Genomic DNA, 26,571 nt, shown 5'->3' on the forward strand with positions numbered 1-26,571 from the left:
ATTTCATATAAATAGGAAACATGGAAAATGTTTCAAAATAACATGCAAATAAATATGTAAAAGAGATCTTTGCTCTTAAAAAGGCCCCTCAAGAGTTCAGGTGATGCAATGCACAACAACAAAAAGCCTGTATAGCCCAAACACCATTTGCAGGCTGGTTGAATAGCGCATACAGCCCATGTTTTCAAAGGGAAACACAATCTACCACTTTCTCCATCTGGTCCAAGCCCAGCTCACACCCCATAAAAGAATTGCAAGTTTATGACTCCAAGCTGTGCTCAATTACTTCCCATAATCATAACCAAGTGTTTCACTGTAACGAGTGTTTTGTCTTTATTCCCTTTTTTAATACTACTTCATGCTGCTTTTGCTATACATTAAGAAAAATTTCAGTTTCTGAAGCTGTCAGGCTGGCCCTAAATTGGTTTTGGAAAACCTCAACATTTAATTTTACTTCTTTTTAGCAGTCTCCAAAGGTGCACACCATATTGCACAGAACTCTTGATAAATTACTTATAAATTACATTCTGGCATCTTGGTGATGTATTTCTATCCTACCTTTCCAGAGCTCATAACACAAACCAGCAGGCATAGGAGTAATGGCCATGGCAGTGTTGGCATGTTGGTGATTTCTAGTAAGAATAACACTGTTTCAGGCTCAGAGCAGCTATCCCAGGAGATCAATAAGCTGGGACTGATGACTGCAATCCCATCCAAATGATAATTTTATCATTTCCCCACATCCTACTAATAAACTTGGTGCATATGTTTCCAGCACTCACTTCTGCAGCAATTTCAGACCACAATGTAAAAAATGAAGCTGTTCTTACATGCACCACAATCTGGCTGTGCTCAAAACAGCAACAGTATTTGATCCAGCAAGCACAGGATGTCTGGTGTGACAACACCACTCCTAAAATTTAATAAGGTCTCAGCTAAAGAAAAATATCTCAGCAGTAATTCTTGCAAAAAGAACAAAAAAAACCAAACAGCAGAGGCAGTAAAGTTCCTTAGAGGCATTTTCTACTTGTGCTTTTCTCATCTCTTCTTGCTTCTTTTTCTTCTTGCTTCTTTTTCTTCTTGCTTCTGTCGAGTCTTTCAACTATATTGATCCACAAAACACTGAGAAGGAGATAGGATTCATTGGAACATCACAAATCTCTTTTTTGTTCTCTCCTTGTTTTTCTTTCTTTCTTTCCTGCTTCTTCACTTCTTATGCAGAATTGGAACAGATTAAATGATGTTAAAGTTAAAATGTGCCTTGAACAAAATATCCCCTTTGGTTTTAATTTAAAAAAAAAGTCCTTTGACCAGCACTCACAAAGTGAATGACAGCAAATGAATAAAGACAGGAATTACTCAAAAAAAGTGATATATTAGGGATGGCCAGTACCTAAAGAGTGACGTTCATACAACTATCCCGTAGTGACACTCATGAAACACAAGACACTAAAAACCAGAGCACCACAATGCCACAGAAATACAGACCTCCACTGATTCTGCCTTAGGAAATTTATTTGGAGAGAAGAGAAAAACTCCCTGAATTAGCCACAGGTTGCACCAATCCTCAGCTGTCCTGGGATGTCACACCTACACAAACCCAGCGCTCACCCCTTGTGACACAACCACACCTTGGCAATTCATCATCCAGGAGGAGCATCAGGAGTGACACAGCTCCACACTCATTTACTGCAGTTTTAGCATTCACAGGGGCATGGTTATCACAAAGTACAACTTCAGCTGTAGCATGCACATTGGAAGTGATGCCCTCCTCCTAAAATAAAGATGGGATGATGAGATTTCTCAGCAATTTCAAGGTTTGTATCTCTCTGCTCCCCACAAGAAGCAGATGAATCTGACATCGAAGCCAAGAAATTTGCTGATGCACAAAATAAGAAACAAAGAGACTCTTCTCCTGGCTTGTTATTAGTATTATCTGTGATTTTTGGTTGAAAATAATCTTAAGAGTTCTCTTACAATAAAAAAGATGATAGTGCAATGTTGGGGTTGGTCATCCCACAATGACCCATTCCTGTGCCACAGTGGAAGTAGCAAAGACAAACAAACTGTATATATATTATACCCACAAAATCAGAGACAGTGGACAGCAGTGTCCTATTAGACATGTGAGGCCATAGAGAAATGTTGACTGCAGAGAAAAATGAACTACACCTTGAAAAGCTAAATGCTTAGCTACCACTTGAGAAGCCTTTCCCATTCCTGCCCCCAGCAGCTTCATTGATCATAGAATCATAGAATCATAGAATCGATTGGGTTGGAAAAGACCTCCAAGATCATCGAGTCCAACCCTTGGTCCAACTCTAGTCCATTTACTAGATCATGGCACTCAGCGCCACGTCCAATCTGCATTCAAAAATTTCTAGGGATGGTGAATCCACCACCTCTCCGGGCAGCCCATTCCAATGCCTGATTACTCTCTCTGGAAAGAATTTTTTTCTGATATCCAACTTAAATTTCCCCTGGCAGAGCTTAAGCCCGTGCCCCCTTGTCCTATTGTTGAGTGCCTGGGAGAAGAGACCAGTCCCCACCTGGCTATAACTTCCCTTCAGGTAGTTCTAGACAGTGCTGAGGTCACCTCTGAGCCTCCTCTTCTTCAGGCTAAACAATCCCAGCTCCCTCAGCCTCTCCCCATAGGGCTTGTGCTCCAGTCCCTTCACATGACTCTCACATTCTTCATTGATTAAAAATGGACCTCATTGAGTTGCTGCAAAAGAGCAGCAACTTCCAGAGGAAGGAAACATTCCCCTTGATCTCCTAACCTCAAGGGCAAAGGATTTTGCATTCATGTTGTGCAGGAGAGTCTGAAATGTATGTTGAGGTCACCTGAAAGTGTTTACATGGAATGGACATTTCCACGAACCAGCACATACCTTTTTTTGTTGGCAGTGGAAGCAGAGTGTTGTAGCACAAATGAGCTGAACTGCTCACTAAACTCAAGCTCAGGGCTCACAAAATCCCAAGGACTACCCAGGGTATTCCTAGGAAGGACTTTAACTACTTATTATGCAGCCCTTGCCAGTTTGCTCACTGCAATGGCCAAGGACATCGCACAGGACTTGATCCCATCTGATGAGCTAACCACAGGAGTGATGCCAAGAAGGGAAATTCCTAAAGGATCACCCAACACTGCACTGTTAATGCAAGTGGGATTGGTCCAGCAAGGGGATTATAACAGAAAGAGTGGAATGCACTGTGTGCAGAGGGGACTGCCCTGAAATCCAACCCCCTGCACAACCTCTGCATTGCAGCAGCTCCCTCCGTTTGGTCAGGCCACCCCTGGCAAATACAGGAGACTTCATCAAGTCCTCAGGAAACAAAAAACCCAACCTGCACAAAAAACAAACAAAAAGCCAAAACCCCAAACACACAAAATCCCCCAAGATCCACCTTCATTTTCTACCCTTACTTTTGCTACAAACTAAGGATTCAGAAGCATGGGAATAAACCCAAGCACTTTGGATACTTTAATGTCATAACAACTGAACAACTGGCAAACCAGCTCTGTTACCTTCCCGAGATAAACATCCTGGGAACACCACCAGCTAAATCTCATGCAGCACCTCCTCACCTTCAGCAGAAGGGAGGTAAGCACCATGGTTTGTAACTTCTCTGGACAGGGAGATGTGACTTTCCAAAAGTCACACAGCAGGCTGGAATGAGGATGGCAAGGATAGAATGAGGGTTTGTTGGACTGAAGGCTCTGCTCCTTCCTTTGCAAGAGCATGACATTGTTAACTCTGTTTTGAACCACTCTGTTCATGAGGTGCACATCTCACATGCCCCAGCTCCTAAGAGTTTACTACAATTAGTTTCCCAGATATGCCAGAAGACATGGGAGCACAGAGGAGAAAACACACATTTATCACATTCATGATGTCTAGAAAATAAAGTATTTTTGGTTTCTTTTCCCAGTTTGTTTTTTTTGTTTGTTTGTTTGTGGTTTTTTTCTTGTTTTTTTGTTTATTTCATTGGGATTCCTTTTTAGATTTTTTGCACCCAGCTTAAACACAGAAATTTTGATAGCAAAAGAAACTTTACTGACTTTTCTAAGAGAGATGAAAGCACAGTGACAAAGACAGACCCTGAGATGGTAACAGAGGCACCTTAAGCAATATGTCAGGGTACAGAAGAGACAACATGGACATGGAAGGGTAAACTGTTTTCTTGTCTACAGTGAAGCCATCCAAGCCTAAGTATCTCCCATTTCCTGATGATTCTATCAATTCATGTAACTGGCAGGCAGGTAACTTGAAAAATGTATCTGATATATCCACAGGATCCAGCTGGGAAGCTGCTGCCACTGTGGGAGACACAAAACTGTGATGGGAGTGAATCAAAGGAGAGGGGAGGACAGCCTGGGTGGAAAACATTCCCTGTTCATTCACTGTGCACCTAAAAACATCAAGCACTGTGAAGTTCAGAGCTGTTATATTTAGGATTGTGTGAAAAATTTCATGGGGTTGACTGGGACCAACACACACATGAACTAGAGAAAGCTTTGAGTCTTTGTGCCTCAAGATGACAGGAGGGCTGGAAACCTGGGAGCTATGAGGCAGGAAGAGAATATTTCTGCGAAAGCCAACCCTGCTAGTTTGCACACACAATACCTGGCAGGGAAAAAAATAGTCTGAAAACTTTCCACAGCAGCTAATGATAAAAGAATACACTGAAAGGGCTGTCAGCTCTGTCCTTGGAGGACTGCCTGAAAACCACAGTGGGGAAGAGGAAACACCACAGAAACTCCTTGCACAACACTTCCCTGGTCATTCCTGTTCTAGGATGTCCCTGTGAATCAGAAGGCAGGTACCAGTGCCCAGGCACATCCCAGCTCAGTTCTCAGGCCAACACTTCATTTGCAGCCAGGATCTTTCACTGTTTGCTTCTTCAAAGCCTATCAAGCATCAAACTGAGGAGAGACTTCTGAAATCATGAAATCTCTTTAAGTGGTGACTCAGCTTAGTAATACATTGGGCCAATCACACTACTATTTGTACTCTGTAAAAACATTTGAAATTTATCTAAAATGGTATCAGGAATGAACAGAACTTGTTGTACAGAGCCATCAGATTCCTAAACCTTGTCAAGATCAGCAGTGCTCAAAGTAGAAAGCACACTATCAGGGAGCTCTAATGTCAATAATCACTTCAAATTTGGTATCCAGAAACAAAGCAGACACTCGGTGTTACAGTTAAAAGAGCTCTGGATTATCTAGCAACATAAACTCTTGAATTTCATGGTCTGCTCCCAAAGCCTCCTGCATCCTTAGTCCTTCACTTAAGTTTCTCTGTTCCCAGGTGCACATTTCTAACTCAGGCCTATGAGCTTTTCTTAATGCTGACTGGTGTAATTCTGGCTCTTGGAGTCAAGGTTGGCTAAAAACAGACTGTAAAAAGCTATTTGTGGTACAGATTGAATGCTCTTGCTACTATTACATATTTGGGGGAAACCCCCCCAACCTTGGCAGCTGCCAATAAAGCCTGGCAAACCTGATGCTTATCTTATTTGCGAGTGCATCACTGGAGCAAAAAATATTCAAATCTCTTTGCTAATAGACATAAACAGAAATCATTGCTCCAAGCTACATATTCCTGCAAACCAGCTAGGTTGTTTCCAGTCATAATAAAATACAGACAGGGCACAGGAGGAGAGGAAGGAACACTGAAATGGGGTTGGATATGGCATTTATGGGCTTTGGTTTTATTCTAATCTGCAACTGGGCAACTGCATGACCAGGGATAACTCACATATCTCTGTGAGAGCTTCAGATGAAAATCTATCTTCAGATGCTGTGTGTTACTGCACTGCAAGAATCTCATGCTTAGACTAATCCCTATTCTACTACTATTAAACAGAAAGTTAATTAAAATCTTAAAGAAAATAAAGACCCACAGAAGATGAAGTAGATTTTTAAGGTGACCACAGGTTTCTAGCTTTCCTTTCTGTTCATTTGCTGCCTGTATCCAGTACAAGCCTGTATGTTCAAAGGCAAACAGCAAATTCCTGTGTCTTCAGGAATTGCTCAGAGTGGGATAATGCAAGTACAGGGTGGAGAGCATCAACCCTCAGCCCAAGAGACCAAACTTCCACTGGCCTCAGCTGAAAAACCCAGGCTCATTGCCAGCAAAACTGAGCTTCTCAAGATGTCCTTAAAATAATTTCTGAGTGAGTTTTGCTCTTGCATGTTTTAAGAGATGTAACAAGAGCTCCGGTTCCAAGCACAGAACTGACAAGGGAGGTCCTGCTGGTCTTGGAGTCAGTGCCCTCAGCACCACCAGCCTAAATCAGTCCTTTCAATTCCCCCTGTACCCTTCAGTCCTCCCTATTTACAGTCACCTGATGCAAAATGCACACTCCTGAACTACAGTAATTAATGAAACTTCAACAAAACACAGAGAAGATGTACTCAGGGTCATGCACAGAGCTCTGGGGCACTGGGAGCGGAGGGGGATGTTCCTGACCCGTCTTACCCTCCCTGCCTGCAGAAACCTGCCCCATCAGAGTCTGTAGAAATCTGGTGCAGGAGAGAACGTGGGGGGCTCCAGAAGAGCCCAAAGGACTTTCTGCAGCTTAGCAGCTCCCTGTGCATCTCCTCCTAATGCACTCAGTGACTCAGCCAGCGAGATAAACATCCCCATGTGAGCAACGAGTTTTACCGGGCTTTTGTGTTACTTGACCTCCATGATTGAAGCTCCATGTGTCTCAACAACCTTGTCTTGGTTGCCTTCACAAGACACTTCCCAAGGTGAGAGATGGTTTTACTTTCTGCTCCAAGAGCACAGGACACATAGCCATGTCTGGAGAGCTCAGTGCTCCCTGCCTTGGTCCATGGGGAAGAATGAGGCTGGACCTTCAACACAGTTTGAACTGCTCAGCAACAACAAAAGTTTGGGCTTTGCTGGACTAACACTTCCAGCATGAAACCACTTCCACTTCTGTAAGGACACACCAAACCAGTGTCCCTTCTTTACCCACCCTGCAGCACAGCCCCTACAGCCTCACCGCTCTGAGCCCACCAGGCTGTGTTCTGTGCCCATCAATCCCACCTTAGCCCTTTAAGACTGCAAAAGCAATGGCTTCTTCCCCTCATAGATTAACATTATTAGCATACTAATGAAGTTTTCAACCTCATCTACTTCCTTGGCTTTTGCAACATGCAAGGAGAACTAGGAAAGAAGAGCTGGAGGCTTTCTCAGCACAGCAGAGGGCTGCTCTAATTCTGAAGCCTTTAGGGCACAGGCAGCAGTTGCACATAAATGGCTTAGTTGAATGCAATCCCTTCCCTGGTGCACAGTAAGTATGTGTGTCCAACGGGGAGGATAAGAAACTTTGGGGAAAAGGAAGTGTCAGGTTTGGAAAGAAACAGTGAACCACACACACCTTCCCAGTCATGAGCTCAGCAAGGGGTTTTTCCCTTGGAATTTTTGCAAGATGTGCATGTGCTGTGTGTGCAGCTAAGCCTCGCATCTGCTGGATGGATGAACAACTAATTTCTAAGAATTGCAGTGATGTCAGGCATTTTCTTTATTAATGTGACCATAAAGTGGCAAAAGCTGTCAGCAGCGCTGGCAGTAGCTTAACAAAAAAGGTTGACGTTGCTTGGATACCGAGTCCTGCTCCAGCCTCGGATTTGCCTGCGTGTCCGCATTTGACAGAAGTAACTCCTTGGGATTTTAGGGTTTTTTAATATTTTGAGAACCATGGAAATCTCCCTCCTTATTCAGATCACTCCTTCTCTCTCCTCCCCCACTTTTAGGCTTTGCAGAATGCAAACTAATTCCTCAACCATAGTAAAGCCATAAATAAGAAGCCGTGAAAATATTTCTTCTAGCCTTTTTTTCCCCAAGGTTAATCTTCTCAGTTATATAAACACTTTATAAAATAGCACAGGGAAAGTATATGAGAATCTGTTTATGTGATTAATACTTGGCTCCTTCTTTTCCAGTGACAGCATTTCACGCTCTGCATTTGCCACTGTCGATGTTCACTCAGTCATCTCTCCATAACCTCCAAAGCAGAAAGCAGCAAGATTTAACACTGCTTTTCATGGAGTTCTTACAGTAAATCATTATTGGTGGGTATCCATGGAGTCTTGGGGAAAAAAAAAGCATTATTAAGTACCTGCTAATTTTTTGCTACAGTGGATGGATTCCAGGTTTTCACTGATGGCAAAACTCCAGCTACTCCAAAGGAAAGTAAATTTCCCCTCAGTCTTTCCTTTTATTGCTGGCCTGCTCTCAGTCTGACTTGTGCCTTAATGTTTGAAGAAACAGTTCTGGATACCATTTAGTGAAGTGCTGTAGTGTTTTATTATCTTTTATGGTAAAGAATTTGGAAGGACTTGAGAGAAACCTTCAGGCAGAAACAGAAACAGGACTGAAGTGCATATACAAAATACAGCAAAAAACATCCACTGCAGATAATTTTTCCAGTCTGATCCCTTCCATGGTTCCACAGTTACCCTGGTGCTCCACAGCAGCAGGTTTCAGCACCCTGCAGGGTTATTTTCCAAAGGAAATTATGTGCTGTTCAGAGACTCTCTTTATTGTCACTTGTTTTATTTATTTAATAATGTCACAGGCTTTGAACATATGAACAGCCAACTCTGTCTTTCAACAATCCATCCCAAACGCCAGTGCCCCATTCCCACAGAACCCTTCTGCACTGGAGAATGACTTGGTTTAGCCACACTGAAGCAAAGGCCATACTCCCCTTCCTGCTCCAGTTGCTCCTCCAAAAAACAGTCCATCCATTCCAACACTAGACATCACAACTGCATCACCTCAAAGCAGTAAACAAAACTTGAATGCAACAGGAGCATGTACCGCAATCTTGTAACTCTTTCCAACTGATGCCAACCATGAAGCACTGCACGTGAGGTTCATCTTCACAGTGTAATCCTGTTTTCCCTCTTATTACAGTGATAGCAAACATGAGATTTTGGAGCTTTTGTGCAGCCTCAACAGCTCTGGGGAGAGGAGAAGACACCTTCCTGTTGCAGCACTCCAAATCCTGCAATTTAACCACTGGCAAAAAATTTACATGGGAAAACTTGACACTGACAAAAAACAGATGGAAACCTTGCAGCAGAAATCAGCCCTTAAAAATACATCTCTTCAGCTTTAAAATTGGAATGGACAAAGCCATAGGCAGAAGAAAGAAAGGTGGAGGTGACACAATAGGCTTATTTTGTGGTGATACATTTTGCTGTTGCCCTCCGTGAGTGTCACTGGAACCATAAAAGAGCATTGAATGGGTTGAAGATGTAAAAGTCAGTGCCTGGAGGCAGTGCCAGGACGCTCCCACTGAACACACACAAGTGCACATGAAAAACCTCCTCCAGCTGCATATTTCTTCTTAAATACAAAATGCAATGAAGGAGTGAAAACAATGCTGTGAATCCTGAAAATCATGCTCTTCAATTCTCTTTTCCAAGCACAAGACCTTCAGCTCAGGGCAGGAAAGCTGGATCCTCTCTTGGCTCTTTTGGCTAAACTAGAGCCAAAACTGTGGCTAAAGGTTCAGTACCACTGATGTAGGTTCAGGATCTGCTGGCATTCCCACTCCTGGGTTTGGAGCTGGGCTCCCCAGGGAAGCAGCTGATTTCAGTTCCCCATTGTGCGGCACAGCTGTCTGATCTGTAAGCTCCTCCACTGACAGTGTTCATTCTTTCCATAGCTCAGCTTTCCAAATGAAGGGGCTACAGGAGCTTCCTGCGATGGCCACTGGAACTTCCAGCTGCTCCAAACACTCTGCCTCAAAGCTCATCCAAGCATACTGGGTCAGTTTAACAGCAGTGTGACTTCTGACCAGCTCTCAGCAGCATCTTGTTTGACTTCAATCCCATAATTGCAGTGCCATATCTTTAATAACAAAACCCATGCCAAGAAATTGCAGTTGGAATTAGAGCTGACCTAAGGCCCTTCTCCGAAGGGTTTTCATTCCCCTCTTCTCTAACTTGGCCTCCCAGTGCTGCACAACCTCCCGGGGGGCTGAGGGGATCACCCACATAGAGCTTCCCCAGCTCCTGCCACAGTCACACATAATGAGGAGCCCTACCCCAAATTTCAACCTTTACAATGGCCAAGTGTTCCTCCAGCACCATCCTCAGAGGTTGGGGATCACCCACGAGTGTCCACTGGTGCTCACTCACTTATAACATTGTTTGATATTTCACCTCTCTTCATCACCCCTAAATTCTGCAGATAAATGAAAAAGCAAAACATCATCACGGGGCAGAAACTCCCCTGATGACATCTCCTTTGCACAAACAGTCCGCACCACCACTACCCAAATTTCAGCAAAGTCTTTCAGGACATATCTGTCTGCATGCATATGTGCTACTATTGATACACAGAGATGTTCTGTAAAAAACGTGGAAATAAGACATGTCAATCTTTTCTTTTCACATATTTTTTACAAATTCTTCAAGCCAATGGTCTGGATAATACCAGAGCATAAGTCCACTGTGGTTAAACAGACATGAAGGAATCATGGCTCAGCACAAAGGAATACCAAAGTGATGGCTATTAATCACATTATTGAAATTAAGAAAAATGCTGAATCTCACTGCCTTTTTTGGTCTCTGTTTCTACAACAACAACAAAAAAAGGGAAAAAGAAAAATGTTCCTAACATCTGAAACAAAGTCCATATCTGTGGCTTTGATAATTGCTCTGAGTTCAGAACACTTCTCCCTACCTGTCTTTCCTTACCATAACTAAAACTTTGCTGATAATTCACATATTTTTCTGCAGTCTGGGCTTCTGATCCAACACAATCTAGACAGCTGTACAAATGGGTTTGCATTAATCCCCACCATTTGCTTGAAAGATTTCCATGAACACCAGTGAACATACAAGATGTCAGATTAGCAATAATCCTCATTAGTTAGTATTTATGTTTTTGGGGAGAAAAGGGTTATAATTAGGCTTTTTCCAAGGAGAGCTCCTTTGATTGCATGGGAAATAAGGGTTTTCCTCTGGTTTTGAATGACAAAACCCAACACTGTAAAACCTGTAAAACTTATATCCCCACACAGGAAACTATTGCTTACTGGTCTTCATCTTAATAGGGGTGATGGGCAAATACTGCTGAAAAAATACCTCTCCAGTAATATTTCCATTTTTCTTATCTCTTGTTTTTGTTGTTTGGTTTGGTTTTGTTTGTTGTTGGTTTTGTTAATAAGGGTTTTTTTGGGTTTTTTTCCTCTCTCAAGGCAACTGGCTCAGGTGGCTCTGCAGGGATTTATACTATTAACTTCAGGCACCCAAGTCTGGAAATTGTTCCAGTGTGTTCAGTGGTCAGTGGTCAAATTTTGCCCCATGTCACTTTGAGAAAGTCAGATGTACTAAATCTGATGTTTTTAAACACACATAAAACAGCAGAATTTGATCTTCACAGGGGTATGAGCCACATTTTAATTAGTCTTGCTGAAAGTGGCAGTGCTTTCTTCTAAAAGATGAAAAAATCCTGTTAACCATTTATCTGAATGTTCATGGGTTTGAGGTTTGCTCTCCCAAACAAGTTTAGGCTGGTGCTGCCTCACTGAGGACTCCTGTGCCAAAAGTTCATTTCTGCTCCCTGGCTACATCTACCAGCTGCCAATTGTGCTTCTTGTCTTCCAGAAATCCTACAGGGTGCACCCAAAGTGGCCAAAGTCACCCCTTGTATATAGACAGAGAGGAGGCAGCACTTAACAGAGGTGCTAAACACAGAATAAATCCCACAGTCCTTGTTTGGCACCTGTAGCTCATCTCATTCCACTATTGAGCATTAGCTCACGTGCAATTCTTTCACCTTCTCTCCAGAAAGTCTTGACCTTTGTAGAGTGCAGATGTGGGCTTTTATTTTGCATGGATTAGAGGCAGTCTTGGCCTGTGGCTGTACAGCGCTGTGAGGGCACATCAGTGTGCAAGAGGAATTGGAGCAACCCTTAACTGCACACTGGAGCATCCTCCTGCTGCAGCCTCAGCTCAGGCTGCCAAGCACAGCTCTGCCACCATTGAACAGCTTCATGGACAGACTGTCAACATGAAGAGCTGCAGAAACCTTACACCGAAGTTAACCAAACAAATCTGACACCAGCTGCCCAGCTCAGGCAGGTGGTGAAACAAATACATTCACAGTGACCCTGAAATGAAATGCTCAGGATTCCCAAATCACGGCATTTGTTGGAGTATTTCATTAATGGCTTACCTTCACTTGCCAAAAATTAATTGCATCAGGGTCCATGCATTTGTCAACACAATTAAGTGTCTACCTTGATACTGAGGGCCATATCCTGACTTGAGGACGATGACAAACACCTCTGGGATGAGAAGCTGGTTTCCTGAACAACTGTTGAAATTACAGCTGTTACACAGGTTGGAGAAATGGATACTTTTAGCCCCCACTGTTTGAACAGGTTTAGAAGTGAAAAAAACCCCAGCCAACAGCAACATTATCAAAGATTCTTAGCATCCTGCTCAAAACCTAAGCCAAACCATCTCCAGGCAGGCAAAGCAGTGCCAGCCTCTCCATCCTACGAGGAGCAGCAGTGGGATGCCCACAGGAGGGCACCTACACTTCCCTGTGGTTTAGGAGCTCCCAGGGAGATGCAGTCTGGGCTCACACTGAGCAGCACTGCCTGATGTGGCTACTGCCACACTCCTGTCACTGCAGCCCTGTGTCACACAGGGTGCCACAGCTGCACTCACACTGTGGGCTCTGAGAGCCATAAACAGCAGGAGATGCTGCAGGAACCAAACTGCAAAGAAACCCACCACAGCTGCCTCCCAGCAAAGTGTGCCTACAGGAACCCCAAGGCATGCTTCAAAGGAATTTAACTAAGAAATTGAGGTGTTCTGGTGGCTGATCATCAAAGACTCTGAGTACTTGCTTCACATATTAACTACACACAGATTAATATTTTTCATAATTTAGGACAAGAATGGTTTTAAGACACAGAAGAGTTTTCAAATAGCACGTGAACTGCGACAGAAAAAGGCATAGCAGAAAGTCTCTATGAAAAAAAATCAAAACAACAACCCACAACCCTTTGTTTATTTGTTTTAAATCTACAATAGGAACATTTGGATTTCATTAAATACTTAGTGCCCCATCTAGAACCAGCCATCCCTGATGGGAGGGTGATTAAGTCTCCTGCATTCTAGAGATCCCAAGCACGGGGATTTTTGTAAGCTCTCTGCTGGCTTTCGGTTTGTCATTTGGCAGCTACCACTGCTGGTTTTAGGATTGTCATAAATCACTTATTTCCTGACATTCAGACCTTTCCAGCAATGCTCTGTAGATGCTCTGGTTTAGCTGTTTAGCTGGATAACAAATTCTAATATCAAAGCAGATCAAAGGAAAGCACTCTGGGGGGAACACCAGTTAGAGATTATTACTAGTAGCGTAAAGGTGACTCTACAGAGTAAAATCTTCCCTTCAGGAAGTTCTTTATTTGGGACTTTACTCTCATAATTATATTCACTACAACATTCTTGCTTACCACAGCTTCACACTGTCCCTCCCATGAATCCTCATCTCCCTGCCCCATCCTTTGCACTTTTACTTTGTAGAGCATCCACACACGCTCACTTAGCAGCACAAGCACAACACTGGCACAGCACAGGGAAGGCTTCCCAGAGTCCTAAACCTCCTATCCTACAAATCCTAAAACGGTGCAAAATGTGGGGAGCATGGACCTCCAGCTAACAGGCACGTTGTGTGCCTGTGAGTAATAAAATGCTTTTATAAACCTGAATTGGATCCTTTGCATAGTGTTGTCCTTCTTTCAGTATGTCCCACACTGTGACAGGGAAACTTCTCTGAAGTTTTGCTGAGTTATCAATAAATTTCTTGAAAGGTTCTGATGGATGTGAACCATTCATAGGTCATTGCCCAAAAATTAGACCCAAGGCCTGTTTACTAACATGAGTAGAAGACTTTACCTGTCTATTTTAAACTAAGAACAAGACTTCTAGCCTCCTCCAGCTGATGTGTTTATTATTTACTCACAATAAACCCTAAATCAGTTAACTCACTGGGCTAGAAAATCCTAAACTAAATCATTTTTTAAAAGTAGTGTCTCTGTTCTCTTTGTTTTGACAAAGGAAACATGAGCTTGCTTTGGTCAAAGACAGAGCAGCCTGGAAAGACTTTGCTTCACTACACAGATTCCAGAGTCCAGAAATTAGATCAGTAACATTAACACATCATTAGTATTATACCTGGTTGCAGGTCTGTTCCATATCCTACAGATAAAAGTCAGAGACTGAAAAGCTTCCTTTTTATTTTTTTTAATGATGGCATCTAAATCATTAGGAAAAATCCTCCTTGCCTGGACAGAGCGGTGAGGATTATGAAAGTATCCTGGATGTAGTCCCCCTAAAGTGAAAAGGGAAGACAGTGGAAAGTATCTCCAAATAAACTAAGTACAATCACCAAAGGCTCATTTTAAACAGAAAAATCATCTGCTGCTGACAGCAGATGTCAGTAATTGGCAGGAGAAATGGTGCTGAATGTGGCTGGTCCTTGGCCATGTGTGCAGCACTAGCTCAGCTGCAGCAGCACTGACACATGTTGTCTGCAAAAAGTCATTTTTCTAGTATAGACGAGACCAAAATGAACAGTGTTGGTCCTCTTGTCTGCCTCTGAGGGCAAAGTAAGCTTGAAAAATGATCATTAGATGTTCTTGCATATCACTACTGGAAAATAAATCATGGCAAACAGCTCTTCTCCTTTCCTATGTTTTATGGGATGATGGTGGAAGAGTCTACACCACCCTCCCAAGGTGAACATGGACTGTCCTTCCCCTCCTTGCTGCCCTCATCCTGCATGGCAAGGGCAGTCACAGCCAGGAATCAAAGCTGCCTTGTGCCTTTTCCCTCTGGCATCCCACCTGCCTGCCCATAACCTACAGAGGGCAGGGGGACTGGGGCATGGGAAAAAAACTGGAAATGGAATGGCCTTGGCTATTCACCATCCCAGTGCAGGTTAGGATTGATGGTTCTCTATAGCTGCGGTCTGAAGGCTGGAAGGCTCCAAGACTCTGGGATAAATGTATTGATTTAGCAAAAAACCCTCCAAATGCAGATTCCAGCAGCTGACAAGAGGAAAGATATCCCATTGCACAGCACTGTGTTGCAGGAAGGTATTCCTAAGGAGTAATGGTGGGAAATAGCTGGAGGCAATGGCACATGAAATGCCTGTGCCCAGCTGCCCATGCTCCACAACAGCCTGTCTGGGGCTCAACTCCACTTCACTGCAAGCTGGCACCCAAATGTCATAAATAAGGAGTAAAATGTTGGGGGTGAAATGAATTTCAATTTAAAGATTGGAAAAAAAATCTCAGCACAGATCAGCCACGACCCAAAGACCTTCAAGGGAGAGGAGCAGGATATGCCAAGAAAGGCTGCAGGGTTTCCCCATTTCTTCCCTGGGTCACTGCAAACGAGAGCTACTTGCTCCATCTATGGGCAAGAATTAGTACAGTCATGAGCTTTTCTCACACAGGGAGGGCATCGTGTAACTGAGATGTTCTAAAAGGAAAGGAATCATTAGAATGAATGAGATACATGACAACTATTCTGCACTGCATCTCTCAGTCTTTTGAAAAAAACACAATGGGGACCTTTATCACAGGAGCACCAGGAGTTTTGCTGATGGATTATTTTAGGCACCACAGTCAATACTATTGAATGTCAGAAGAAGAAAAATTAAGAGAAAGCAGAACATTAAAACTTCACACTGAAAAACATTTCTTTCCTCAAATACAGAGCAAATTCGCTGTGATTTAAATCAGACCACCAGCATCAAGGTGTAATTTTCAATTCAAAGTTCCAAAAACAACCTTTAATTCTGAGCTAAATTTATCTTTTGATCCCACGCACAACATGCACTCAAAGCTTTAAGTAAATGGAAACCTTTTAATTGATTTTCTTTGCTGGTAAAACCAGCAGTGCCATTAATTTGTCATGAGTCTTGCTGTTACTTGAACTGATGGTATCAGGGGAAGCAGGACTGGAAAATGCCCCAATGTCCTTCAAATGGGGCATTCAGACCTATGGAAAAAGCTATAGTTTAATGATTTAAATATCATAAAACCATCTACCTTTAATAAAATATTCAGGATACTTGATTTTAGCCTATCTGCAGGGGTAGCTCCCAAATTTCCACTCAGTGAAATAAAACTGTTCTCATTTATTTGTACATGTCTTGGCTGTGAAGGGAGAGCTCATGCAAGAAAACTGAAATTTGAATTGTGTTTCTTCCCAGTGCAGCTCAACCTCCTGTGTCTGCTTTGGGTCACCCCAGTTTGCTTTACTGAGATGTGGCACCTCTTTCCCTTGGCACTGTACCTGCTCATGCAAATTGACACAGGAGGGGAATGGACTCCCACCACAGCCAAGTAACATCTCACAGCAGCAGGTCCCAGAGTAGTTCCTGCAGTTTTCAGCCAGTCTAAGACAAACTGGGAAGCAGTTCAACAATGCCAATGTTTAAATCACTTTTCAAAGCACCTCAAACTTCAACTTGCACCTCTACACTCACCCTCTGTTCCTGCTGTCCCTGAAAAACATCTGTGAAACCAGTGTCAGCTCTGTAGGAGCCTCCTACTACCTACAGGTAACACTGATTTGCTCATTTTTTTCATATCCAATTAAACTGTAATTATTTTAATGTTCCATGGCTGCTCAGGTGCCCACACTGATGGGTAAAACCGAGGCACTGAGCTGTACATCTCACAGAGCCAAGTCTCTGCTTGCAGACGGCTGTAAGGTGGGCAAAAAAAGAAATTAAAAAGTGAAGAATTAAACTTCTAGGACTTGTACAGAAACCCAGCATGAAGAGAGATGTCTCAGATTGTTCCACAGTGAACTTCCCAAGATGAAGGTGCTGCACCTGTGGCCAAGCACACACCTCATCCAAAAAGGTCCCTGCGGAGCCTCTTCCAGAGGGGCCTGAGGTGAATTTGTTGCCTTTACAAAGGTGGGATGCTGGATGTGAAGGCCCAGCCAGAAGGTTAGTGTTTTGAAGTTGAACTTACAAACTACCTCAAGTGTCTGATAGTCAAGTACATGTTGCAGGAAAGTATATTTGCTTTCAAGGCAAGTCTTTTGTCAGATCAGAGCTGTGGGGTCATGACCAGATGCTGAACTGGGGTAACCAAAGGGGAAAGACACAAAGCTAAGCTTTTGGCTATTGCCAAAACCAGTGATAAAATATCAAAGATGAGCAAAAGCTCTAAACTTCCACCCTGAATTGGAAAATATTGTAAGTTTCATGTCTGTAACTCACTTTCTGTTTTAATATTGTCCTGTCCTAACCCTTCCTAAACTGTACATATTCAAAAGGCAAAACAACTTAGCTGCAAAAAGAGCAACTACATGGGAAAGAAAACGCTGCGAATACCACAGAGCCTTTAAAATGAAAACAAGCTCGGAAGAAGTTGCTTCCAAGAAAAACAAGGAATATGCAGAGTAACAGGTTAGTCTGTCTTTTGAACAATGTGTGGGAGGAGGAAGTGGAGGGAGGACAGAGTATGTTATTTAAAACAAAGGTTGCATCTGCTTTCCCCCACATACTGGTCCATGATGACAGGGAAAGGAGCACAGCACAGACTCATTTCAGATGAAGTGGGGGGACAAAGAAACCCCAAGCCCCTGTGAACTTCCATCTGGTTCTTTTTTGTTCAATTGCGGGTTGCCTGGATAAAATAGAGATTTGCTACAAACCCAAAGGGAAGGCTCCATACAGAGTGTCCCAGAAGATCCACAGCTGGGAGGAACATCTGCAGGTCTCTGGTCTGATCCCTGAAACTTTAAACTGGGGTGCTGACCTTCTGCTGGACCAGTATGTCCCTGTCTCTCTTGTACTGCGAAGCCCAGAACTGCACTCAGTTCTGCTGATGTGTCTCCCCGGTGCTGAGCAGAGGGGAAGGATGACTTCCCCTGACTTGCTGGTAAGCTATCCCTTGAGAAAATGGGATTTTAATCACATAGGCTGTGACAATTTTAAGCAGTGAAGCATTTCAACACCTTCAGAAACGAGGAGCCATGTGCTGGTTTAGCTTTTCTCAGAGCTCTTCAGCACAGAATCTTTGCAAAGGTCTGAGGTGTCAGGTCTGAGGAGTGTCTGAGAAGTCTTGCCTCTCAGGAAATGATGTTCGAACCACAGAGACTTTGTTTTGAGTGGCAGGTAACCAATTAACTTACTGGTCTGTACTACATGCATACTCTTTATTTATGAAGTAGCAGAATGCAGAAGTATTGCTTGTGAAAAACTATATAATACAGCAGAAATGCTAACCCATACTTGTCCTAAAGTCCTGAAAAGGTTTTGTTAAATAAAATGCAATAGAACTTAATTTAATATAGTAAACAGTAAAGAGTATAATTCATTACCGATCCCTGTTTAGCACATTCTGAATAGAAATCCATGTGGTAGTAAAGGGTAAGTACCTGCATTAGCCTCTCCATAAGAGAGTTAAATGATGTGAAAGCATGCAGAAAGAAATGTTTTGTTTTGCAAAAATCTGCAGAAAGAGATCAATTTAAACACCAATTGGGATCATCACTCCCTTTCCCAGAGGCTGTCCCTCCTGCCTTAGGAACAAAAGACCATGAACACTCAAGTCCTGCACAATTCCTGCATCCCCTCTGGAGCAGCAGGGCCATAGATATTTTCTGTTGGCTCAAATACAGCATGGCCTTGCTCCAAGCCTGTTCCTGCCACAGTGATGTGACCTTATCAAAAGGATTCTGCTGACTCCTGGGAGATTCCTTTATTTAATATTCTGTTGTACCTAGCTAGGACTTAAATAGGGCTGGCTGCTTAGATAACTTGATTACAAAGTCCCAGGATGGCTTTGCTCTGCAGTCTGTATTGCTGCTGTTCTATAGCAGTGAGCCCTTCTCTATGGACTCCATCAGCAGAATATTGCCAATATTTAAATGTAATAATCAAACCTATGTGGACTGGCAAAGCCATCTTAGAAGGATTTTAATTATTGTGAGGTTTGAACAAGAGGAGAGCATAAAAAGCAAACTTCAAGAACAAATGTCTTTGAATAGATACTATGTCTGTAGCCTACTCTGAGTCCTTCAGAAACACTGACTCCTACTTTCCATCATCTGACAGTGTTTTAGAGAGAGAGAAACAAGGCTTGGAAAAGGTGCCATTTAAATTAAGCTGCAGCAGAACTTCTGATAAAGAAAAATCCTCTATGGGTTTGTGTTGTTGTGTTCTTGTTGTACAAATGTCACTATGAAATTACTTTTTCTGACTAAACCCATATTTTTAAGAGAAAACCTGATGAAGAAAAACCAAGGGGGACCCTCTCTACTATTTAAAAGTCACTGAAAGCTAACAATACATTGCAGGAAACATATAGCCCAACATAGGGATATGCATCACTAATTCTGTACCTACATTGTCAGAAAGATTTGACAACTGGGAAACTTTACTCAGTAAGAAAGTTTTAAAATCTAAGCATGTTCTCAACCCTGCTCATTCTGAGTTCTAATGGTGTGTTAGTAGCTCACAGGATTTTGAAGGCATAAAATTTGTGCCCAGTATAAAGCAGACAAGGGCTCTGAATCATGGAGGTTTCCAGTGCCTTTCATGTTCTGGAAAAGGAGCTCAAACATTCCCTTAACGGTCATTCGATTGGAAACACACATCATTTACTTCCATCCAGTAAAGGTCTGTTTCCCTTCCTGGAATAGGTAGGGCAAAGAAATATCAGTTAAGAAACACAGCTGAAATTCTCTGTGGAGTCTACAGTAAGCGAGCCTCCCTCAGTTCCTGACTGGTGTCATTTCAGTGCCCACCTCCCCCACACACCCCATGAACGTCTTCAGCTGTTCCTGAGCCCCAGCACTGAAGTCCAACCAGCCTCAGCGAAACCACCCAGACAACTCCCACTAACGTGGACACAGCGTTTCTAAGCAAAGATCAGCAGTGTCATTTCCCTTCTCAGCCCTGTGAGAGTGTCATGGCCCTGCAGAGGTCACACCTCAGGGTCAGCAGGTCACAAACCCAAACCACATGGTCAGTGAAAGTGATAACGAACAATTAGCACATGCCTCATCCGCACTTACTTCACTACCGCAGGTAAAGAATGGGCCATGCCCAGAGGTATCTTCCTGAAATAACATGAGCAATTTCTTACTTTTTCTTGATCTGGAGAAAAACTTGATGCCCCCAGGAGAGGTAGACGGGTTAGAATTGGGGGAGGACTCTTTGGAGGAGGACCTGAAGATCCCACTGAAGCTCATTCGGCGTGGGGAGCGCGGGGGAGACTCCTGGTAGGGGAAGGGGAACACTGTTTTGGGTGAGCCAGGGCTGTGTTTGGATCTCACAGGGGCAGAAACAGGGCTGGAGGGTCGGTTCTGGAGCCCTTTTGAGAAAAGGCCTTTTGAAGGACTGCCAACAGAGTAGTTTTCTTCCACCTGAGGAGGAGAGAAAAAGGAAGAAAAAAGAAAAATCAACATTAATTCAGTTCAGCTCAGGCCATCTGGATCTCTGAACTTGTCTCAACTGTTTGCTGGGGTGGTGGATTAGCCTCTGTGGGGTCATGGTGCCCCTTGCTCTTAAAGACACCCTGAATGTTACAGAACGATTTCCATGTGTGTGCATACATTTTATTATCACACATATAATGCAGGATTTCCTTCATTGCTTTTATTTGCCACACATCACTCTTCCTTCCTCAGGCAACTGAAAGATGCCTGGCAATCAATTTATTTAAAGCAAAGAATGACTGCAGTTAAGGGAACACGGTGTCCCAAAGTCTTCCTCACGAATTTAAGCACCCACCTGCAGTACAGAACTTAAATCTCCCTCACATGATGTGACAGCACAGCACACAAGTTCCCAAATCCCTGACAGGTCCCCATGACATCAGTCACAGCCACCACTGTGGGACTGCAACTCCAATCCCAAAAATAGAGGAACTATTTTAGAGTGATGATGTTTCTGTTAATTACCTGAGCTGGGATATGACCTTTCTGACAGCTGTATCCCTTTGGGGACCTGTGCTGACTTTCTAGCTACTGTGTGCAACACAGCCCTGCACTGTACAGGCTCACAGTGAGTGGGGGAAAAGAATCCAGAAAAATAAACAAAATAAAAGGAGCAAAGATTAAATTCTACCCCCACACAATTAACAGAAACTGACCCAAAACCTCTGTGGGATTTGCCTGTGCCTGGGCTATATGCAGAGTTTATTTCCTGCTGGATGCACAAAGTACTTCTGTGGGTATAAGGCTGCTATTTTTGCTGGGGGGATTTCTCATGAATGAAGGGCTCTGTTGCTGGCAGAAGCCAGTGGTGTGTTTCAGTTCTCCAGGGAATGTGTAAGCAAAAACCATGGTAGATGTGCCCAGAAGGACTGTGTACCACTGAGCCTCCAGCCCCTGGCACTCCTGCTCCTCTCTTCCCAATTACCCAGCACAAACCAGGAGAGATGGAGCACACAGCAACTTCTGTGTGTGAAGATGCTTCCTGATGCATGTCAGTCTGGTTAGGTACAGCTGTTGCTGCCAGGGAAGTCATTGTAGGGAAAACCAGCATCTTTTATTAGGATAATTTCAATGAAAAAAAGCCTCATAGGCACATATGCACTCCTCTGGATCAGTGAAGGGCTTGTGTGTATGTACCCAGATAAAAGTAGTCAGCCAAGTTTAATACACATGCAATTAACTCCATTTCCAAAACAATCCACAGCTCCAAGACACTTGCAGAAATATGTATGAGCAGCACAATGGCCAAGTATCTGCTCCCCCTGTAACCCAGGATCCCACTTCTTGTAGCCCTTTCTGTCTCCTGCACATGCACTTTGGATAGGACAGAGCTGGAAGGGGTTCTGCTGCATGAGAACTGCAGAAGGGCCTGCAGAGACTATGATCTCCCATTTGGGGAGGTTTCCAGCCTAAAAGGCAAGTGGCGCCTGCCTGGGAGATGGACACAAAGAGTGTGGGTCACTAGGAGGGGCACAGAGATGTGCCAGCACAGCCCTGGTTGGATGATGAATTCCGCTCTGTGCTCCTCTGCACAGCCCAGAGATGTCTGACAAGAGACAGAACAACTTTTTATACCTGCACACTTATTTTTGACAGTGTGGACAAAAATATCTCAAAAATAAACCTGTCCACTGCAGATGAATTAGGGGAGCAGTTGCCCTCAAGGGGACATTTTTGGAAAATATAAATCAATTCTAACTGAAGCAATAGATACCAAAACCAACAACAAACTCTGGACTCTGTCATGGATTCTATGTGTAATCTTGAAAACTCATTTCATATTACACACCTCTTCTGCCGTGAGGGCTGTATCTCCTTTATTCCTGCTCTAAGTCCTCTGACACGCAGACTGTCTCATGGTGAGTATTTAGCAAGAATAATAGGGCACAGTCCCTCAACTGAGACCTGGAATAATAACCACACTATAGGAAATTAATACACAAATTGCTCTTTTGTCATGGGTAAAACAGTTCCAGAGTGATAGCTTTTTCATAAAAGCTCATTAACTTTACTAAAATATCATCTGTAAATCATCTGAGACTACTTATACCTTGTTCTTTTCACAACTACACAGTCCAAGAAACAACCAAGTAGCACAGTGGCACCTCCTCCTGCATTGCAGTTTAAACAGGTCTGCTGCCAAATCTACTGCCTGAAATTGGGGAGTAAGAGCATTTTCAAGCTTATTTAATAATATAAATCTGCCACTGCTGCTTTAATTTAGGACTGTTTCCAGCATCGCAAATTCTTTGTAATTTTTCCTAAAGTGACAAGCCATGACATTTGTAAAGCCAAGAAAAGGACACCATTCTGGTGCTACCCTTAATCTTTCATGTTACCTTTTTTGCATGCTTGTGTGGTGAAAAGGACACACTGACAGGAGACACTTTAAAAAGACTATGGTGTCCTTACATACTGAAGCAAAACTAGAGATGTAAAATGTCAAGCAACAATTTGTCAAAAATATCATTATTCCCTTGTACACACAAGTCAGACACAAAAGCAAATTGTTCCCCAATTCTGAGCTGAAGCAGTGGGATGCTTTTATTTATTTACTGCAATCACAACCAGTTGCCTTCGCTCCATCGTGCCAAGCAGATGAATTAACTAATTGCCAGAGCACCAGGGGCACACTGCTAAATACACATGTGCATGCTACTAAATTAAAGGAAATTACTGCATTGAATTCTTCCCCAGCTGCTCTGCATGTTGACTACACACAGGTTACACCCACCATTAAAGTGGATAAAGACCTGCCATTTTGCTTTGGGGATTACAACAGGATTGCTTTCTTAGAATAGCATTCGTAGCTGATGGATTGTGAGTTTTAAAAAACGATTAAACCCTTCCATGAGTGAAATCAGCAGCAACAACAGTTATCACAGCCCATCAGAAAGCCACAAGGTTCCTTTTCATGGTTCAACTGGGAATGCAGAAGAATCTCTGCTGTGGAATGAACCCCATCATCCCATGCAGACTCAGTGTGACAACTCTGGCAGTGGTGCTTGAGGCAGGTTGCACAGCTAGGTGGATCATGGGCCTGTTCTTCATGCCTTTGGATTAATTTCCTGGAGCTGTGACAGGCAGGTGTACAGAAAACTCCCACGTGTGCTTTGGAAAGATAACTGTGCCCCTAACTGAGCTATAGCAGCAAAATATTACACCCTGGTTTCTCACATTAGTAACCATTGTGAATCACTCTGTGTTGGTCCAGGATAAGCAGTAAAGTGAGACTGGGCAGAAATATGAAACACACCTAAAAAAAATATAAATGCACATGTCAAAATGGCTCATTTGATTCTGAACAGATAATTGGCCTTTTTGAGATAAGGAATCCAAACTCACAATGCAAGTACAATACAAATCAATGCACAAATAAGGCCTAAATGAAAAAATTGAAGAATTCCTTCCAGAATTAAGAATGTTCACCTAATTAAAAAAACAAACAAACAAACAACAAAACACCCAACTAACAACAAAACATTCCCTGTGGTGGCCTTTTGCAGAGTATACATGAGATCTTTGAGCTCTCTGCTCAACCCTGGACCTCTTAAACCCTAAACCTGGTTATGTTGGAGAGATATGTCAGCTCCTGGTCTTATGTCTGCAGAGAACAGTGCAGCTGGAATGGGGCTGTGTTAGCAGCTCAGCAGCAGTGCCAGTGCAGCCCAACCCTCAGCCCAGGGCATTGCGTGCCCTGGTGAGGTGAAGCAACTGAGCAGAGCCCTGTGCTACATCAGATGTGCTGGTTCTGGTGGCTGCCTCCTCTTGTCCAAGGCTGAAGTGGTTACCCCACACAGCACTGAGTAAAAGTCTCCCACAGTGCTGTAGGATGCTGTCAGTTTTCATGCTTTGGAGTGCAAAAGGATCCACAGCTGGGGCCCAGGAAGAGACTCTGCTCTGTTGTACACACTAAATTATCACAGGCAGGTTTCTAAAATACATTCAGAACTGTCCATTGTTGAAAATAAATGTCTTACAGTGCTTGTCAGACTTAACATTCCAGTTTCTGAATGAAATGTAAAGTGATAGTGTGGCACTTGCCTCATGCTGAGCAGCTCTGGAAGATTTCACTGCAAGAAATAACACTGTTATTTCACCTAATTAAAAAAAATTATTTCACCTGGATGATGGAATCTTTCCCTTTTCCCACTATCTTCTTCCTTTCTCCCAGGCACCCACATTACTGACTCAGAGTCACGCTGTGATGATGGACCAGCAGACTCACACCTTTATTTGCAACTGACAAACTTCTACAAGACAAATTCCCAATACAAAGGACTTCCAGTCCTAGACTATCCCATGGCAGTGAACGAACAGCTGGACAGAGACCTGACCCACTGAGCAGCTGTCCCTGTGGCTTCCCTGCTCACCCACCATCTGGCTGGGGTTTAGTCTATGCTATGAGCACTCCTCAGATGCTGCTCAGGGAGAGCACAAGCCAGGGATAGTCCCAGGTTGCCTGTGGCCACCCGGCTCTAGAGGGTGCTAGAGTTTGGCTCTGCAACAGGACTGTGCCCGAGCCCTTCATTTTTGGGCCAGAAGAACACTCCCTGACCTCTTTTACTTATTGCTCCAGTTAACATAGCCTTGGATCTTGAGCTGTTAAGAATTATCCACCCTGAAGGTCATCCAGGTCTTCCTGTATGAGATCCTTCCCTATATGAAAAAAACACCTTTCTTTGCATCCAAAAAATCTGATTATCATGCTTCTATTTTTTGTCTCAGCCTTAATAGCAAAGACTCAGGTAACCCCATCAGTTCTGACCCTCCACCCAACAGTCATCCTTTCAATACCATCTTCTCGTTCATCTCTTTTCTTACCTGACTTGCAATTTTTCATCCTATTTTACAAGAAAATCAAGATGTGCTACCATATGATAACCACTCCCATGCAATGGGCCAGGATAACAAACTATTCATACTTCACCACAAACTAGTCTCTTGTCATCCCCACACCACCCATCTTAGTCCTGCCACAGGCAGAAATTTCTCCAACATTGTTCTTTTCATTCTCATGCTTTATATTGAAAATCTGATCCCTCCTTTTTGCCAAATAAAGTCCTCTCTAAGAAGACAATTCTGATCCCAATCTAAAATTCAAGGACCACTGAACTGTAGGGAAGAGAAGTGTCTTACCAAAGCATCATGCCCAGAAAAATGAACTAGGTCTGCTGAGAAGACCCTGACCATGGACAGAGTCAAGGAAACCCAGGCAGTGTCCATGTCCCTGCCACACAGCATGTCTTCCCAGCTCTCTCCTCTGCTCCTCTGCCATGGTTTTCCAGCAACAGGTCCTTGTTTGGGCACACAGCCTTCCCCAGAAGATCGTCTCCACCAAAAACCTCTGGCTCTGGTTCACTTTGTGGTGAATTTATTATCATTCTCCAGTATAGGCTGAAAAAATAATCTGTCTGGAATACAAACAGTCTCAAGCTAAACAGCCTTTCAAAATCCTCCTGGATTTAAGTGAAAATTATTAAATGCTCCTGAGCTCCATTCCTTTCTTCCCAAATCCAAATAGTGAGGGTATTCATGGAGCATTTGAGTTCTGTTTGCTTTTGTAACAGTGAGTTATTTGACCTTTATTTTGCCTCTTCACTTAAAATTTTTTTGGAAGACAAGTAACAGAAAAGGAATTGCCTCCCACCATCCTGGACTGGGACAGTAAACACAATTAGAGACAATACACCAGATAAGACGTCTGCACTTGTTTCCTGCCCTTCCACTGAATCTCAATAAAAAAGCCCTTTGATAAAGTTAATTGGATGATTCTCTCATTCTGCTGGAATAAAAGAGCTCACAGAGGCACAAGTGCTGACTTCATTAGACTGAAAGGTAATGAAGGACTTACTCTTCCAGGCACCATGTGGTCCCACTCAGCACCACTAGTTCCCTTGGTTCTGCATGAGCAGTAACAATTGAGATGACATCCTATTTTACAGGGTCAGAGATGTCACTTCCCAAAACTAAAGTACAATGACACTTTCCCAAATTAAAATACATGGGATAAGGCTGGCTGCTCTGGGAGGCTTGGAGAGCTC

General features: G+C 43.2%; 1 protein-coding gene across 4 annotated transcripts in view; it reads right to left on the reverse strand.

The window, feature by feature from the left end:
- PRKAG2 (protein kinase AMP-activated non-catalytic subunit gamma 2) overlaps positions 1 to 26,571 on the reverse strand; it is a 207,442-nt gene that overhangs the window by 112,345 nt on the left and 68,526 nt on the right. For all 4 annotated transcript variants that reach the window (XM_071560637.1, XM_071560639.1, XM_071560638.1 and 1 more), the window contains one exon: positions 20,176 to 20,455. In XM_071560637.1, coding sequence (XP_071416738.1) covers positions 20,176 to 20,455 — 280 coding nt within the window. The remainder of the gene's footprint in view (positions 1 to 20,175; positions 20,456 to 26,571) is intronic.

Source organism: Pithys albifrons, chromosome 7 (genome assembly GCF_047495875.1).
Source record: "Pithys albifrons albifrons isolate INPA30051 chromosome 7, PitAlb_v1, whole genome shotgun sequence".
In the NCBI taxonomy this organism is placed as follows: domain Eukaryota; kingdom Metazoa; phylum Chordata; class Aves; order Passeriformes; family Thamnophilidae; genus Pithys; species Pithys albifrons.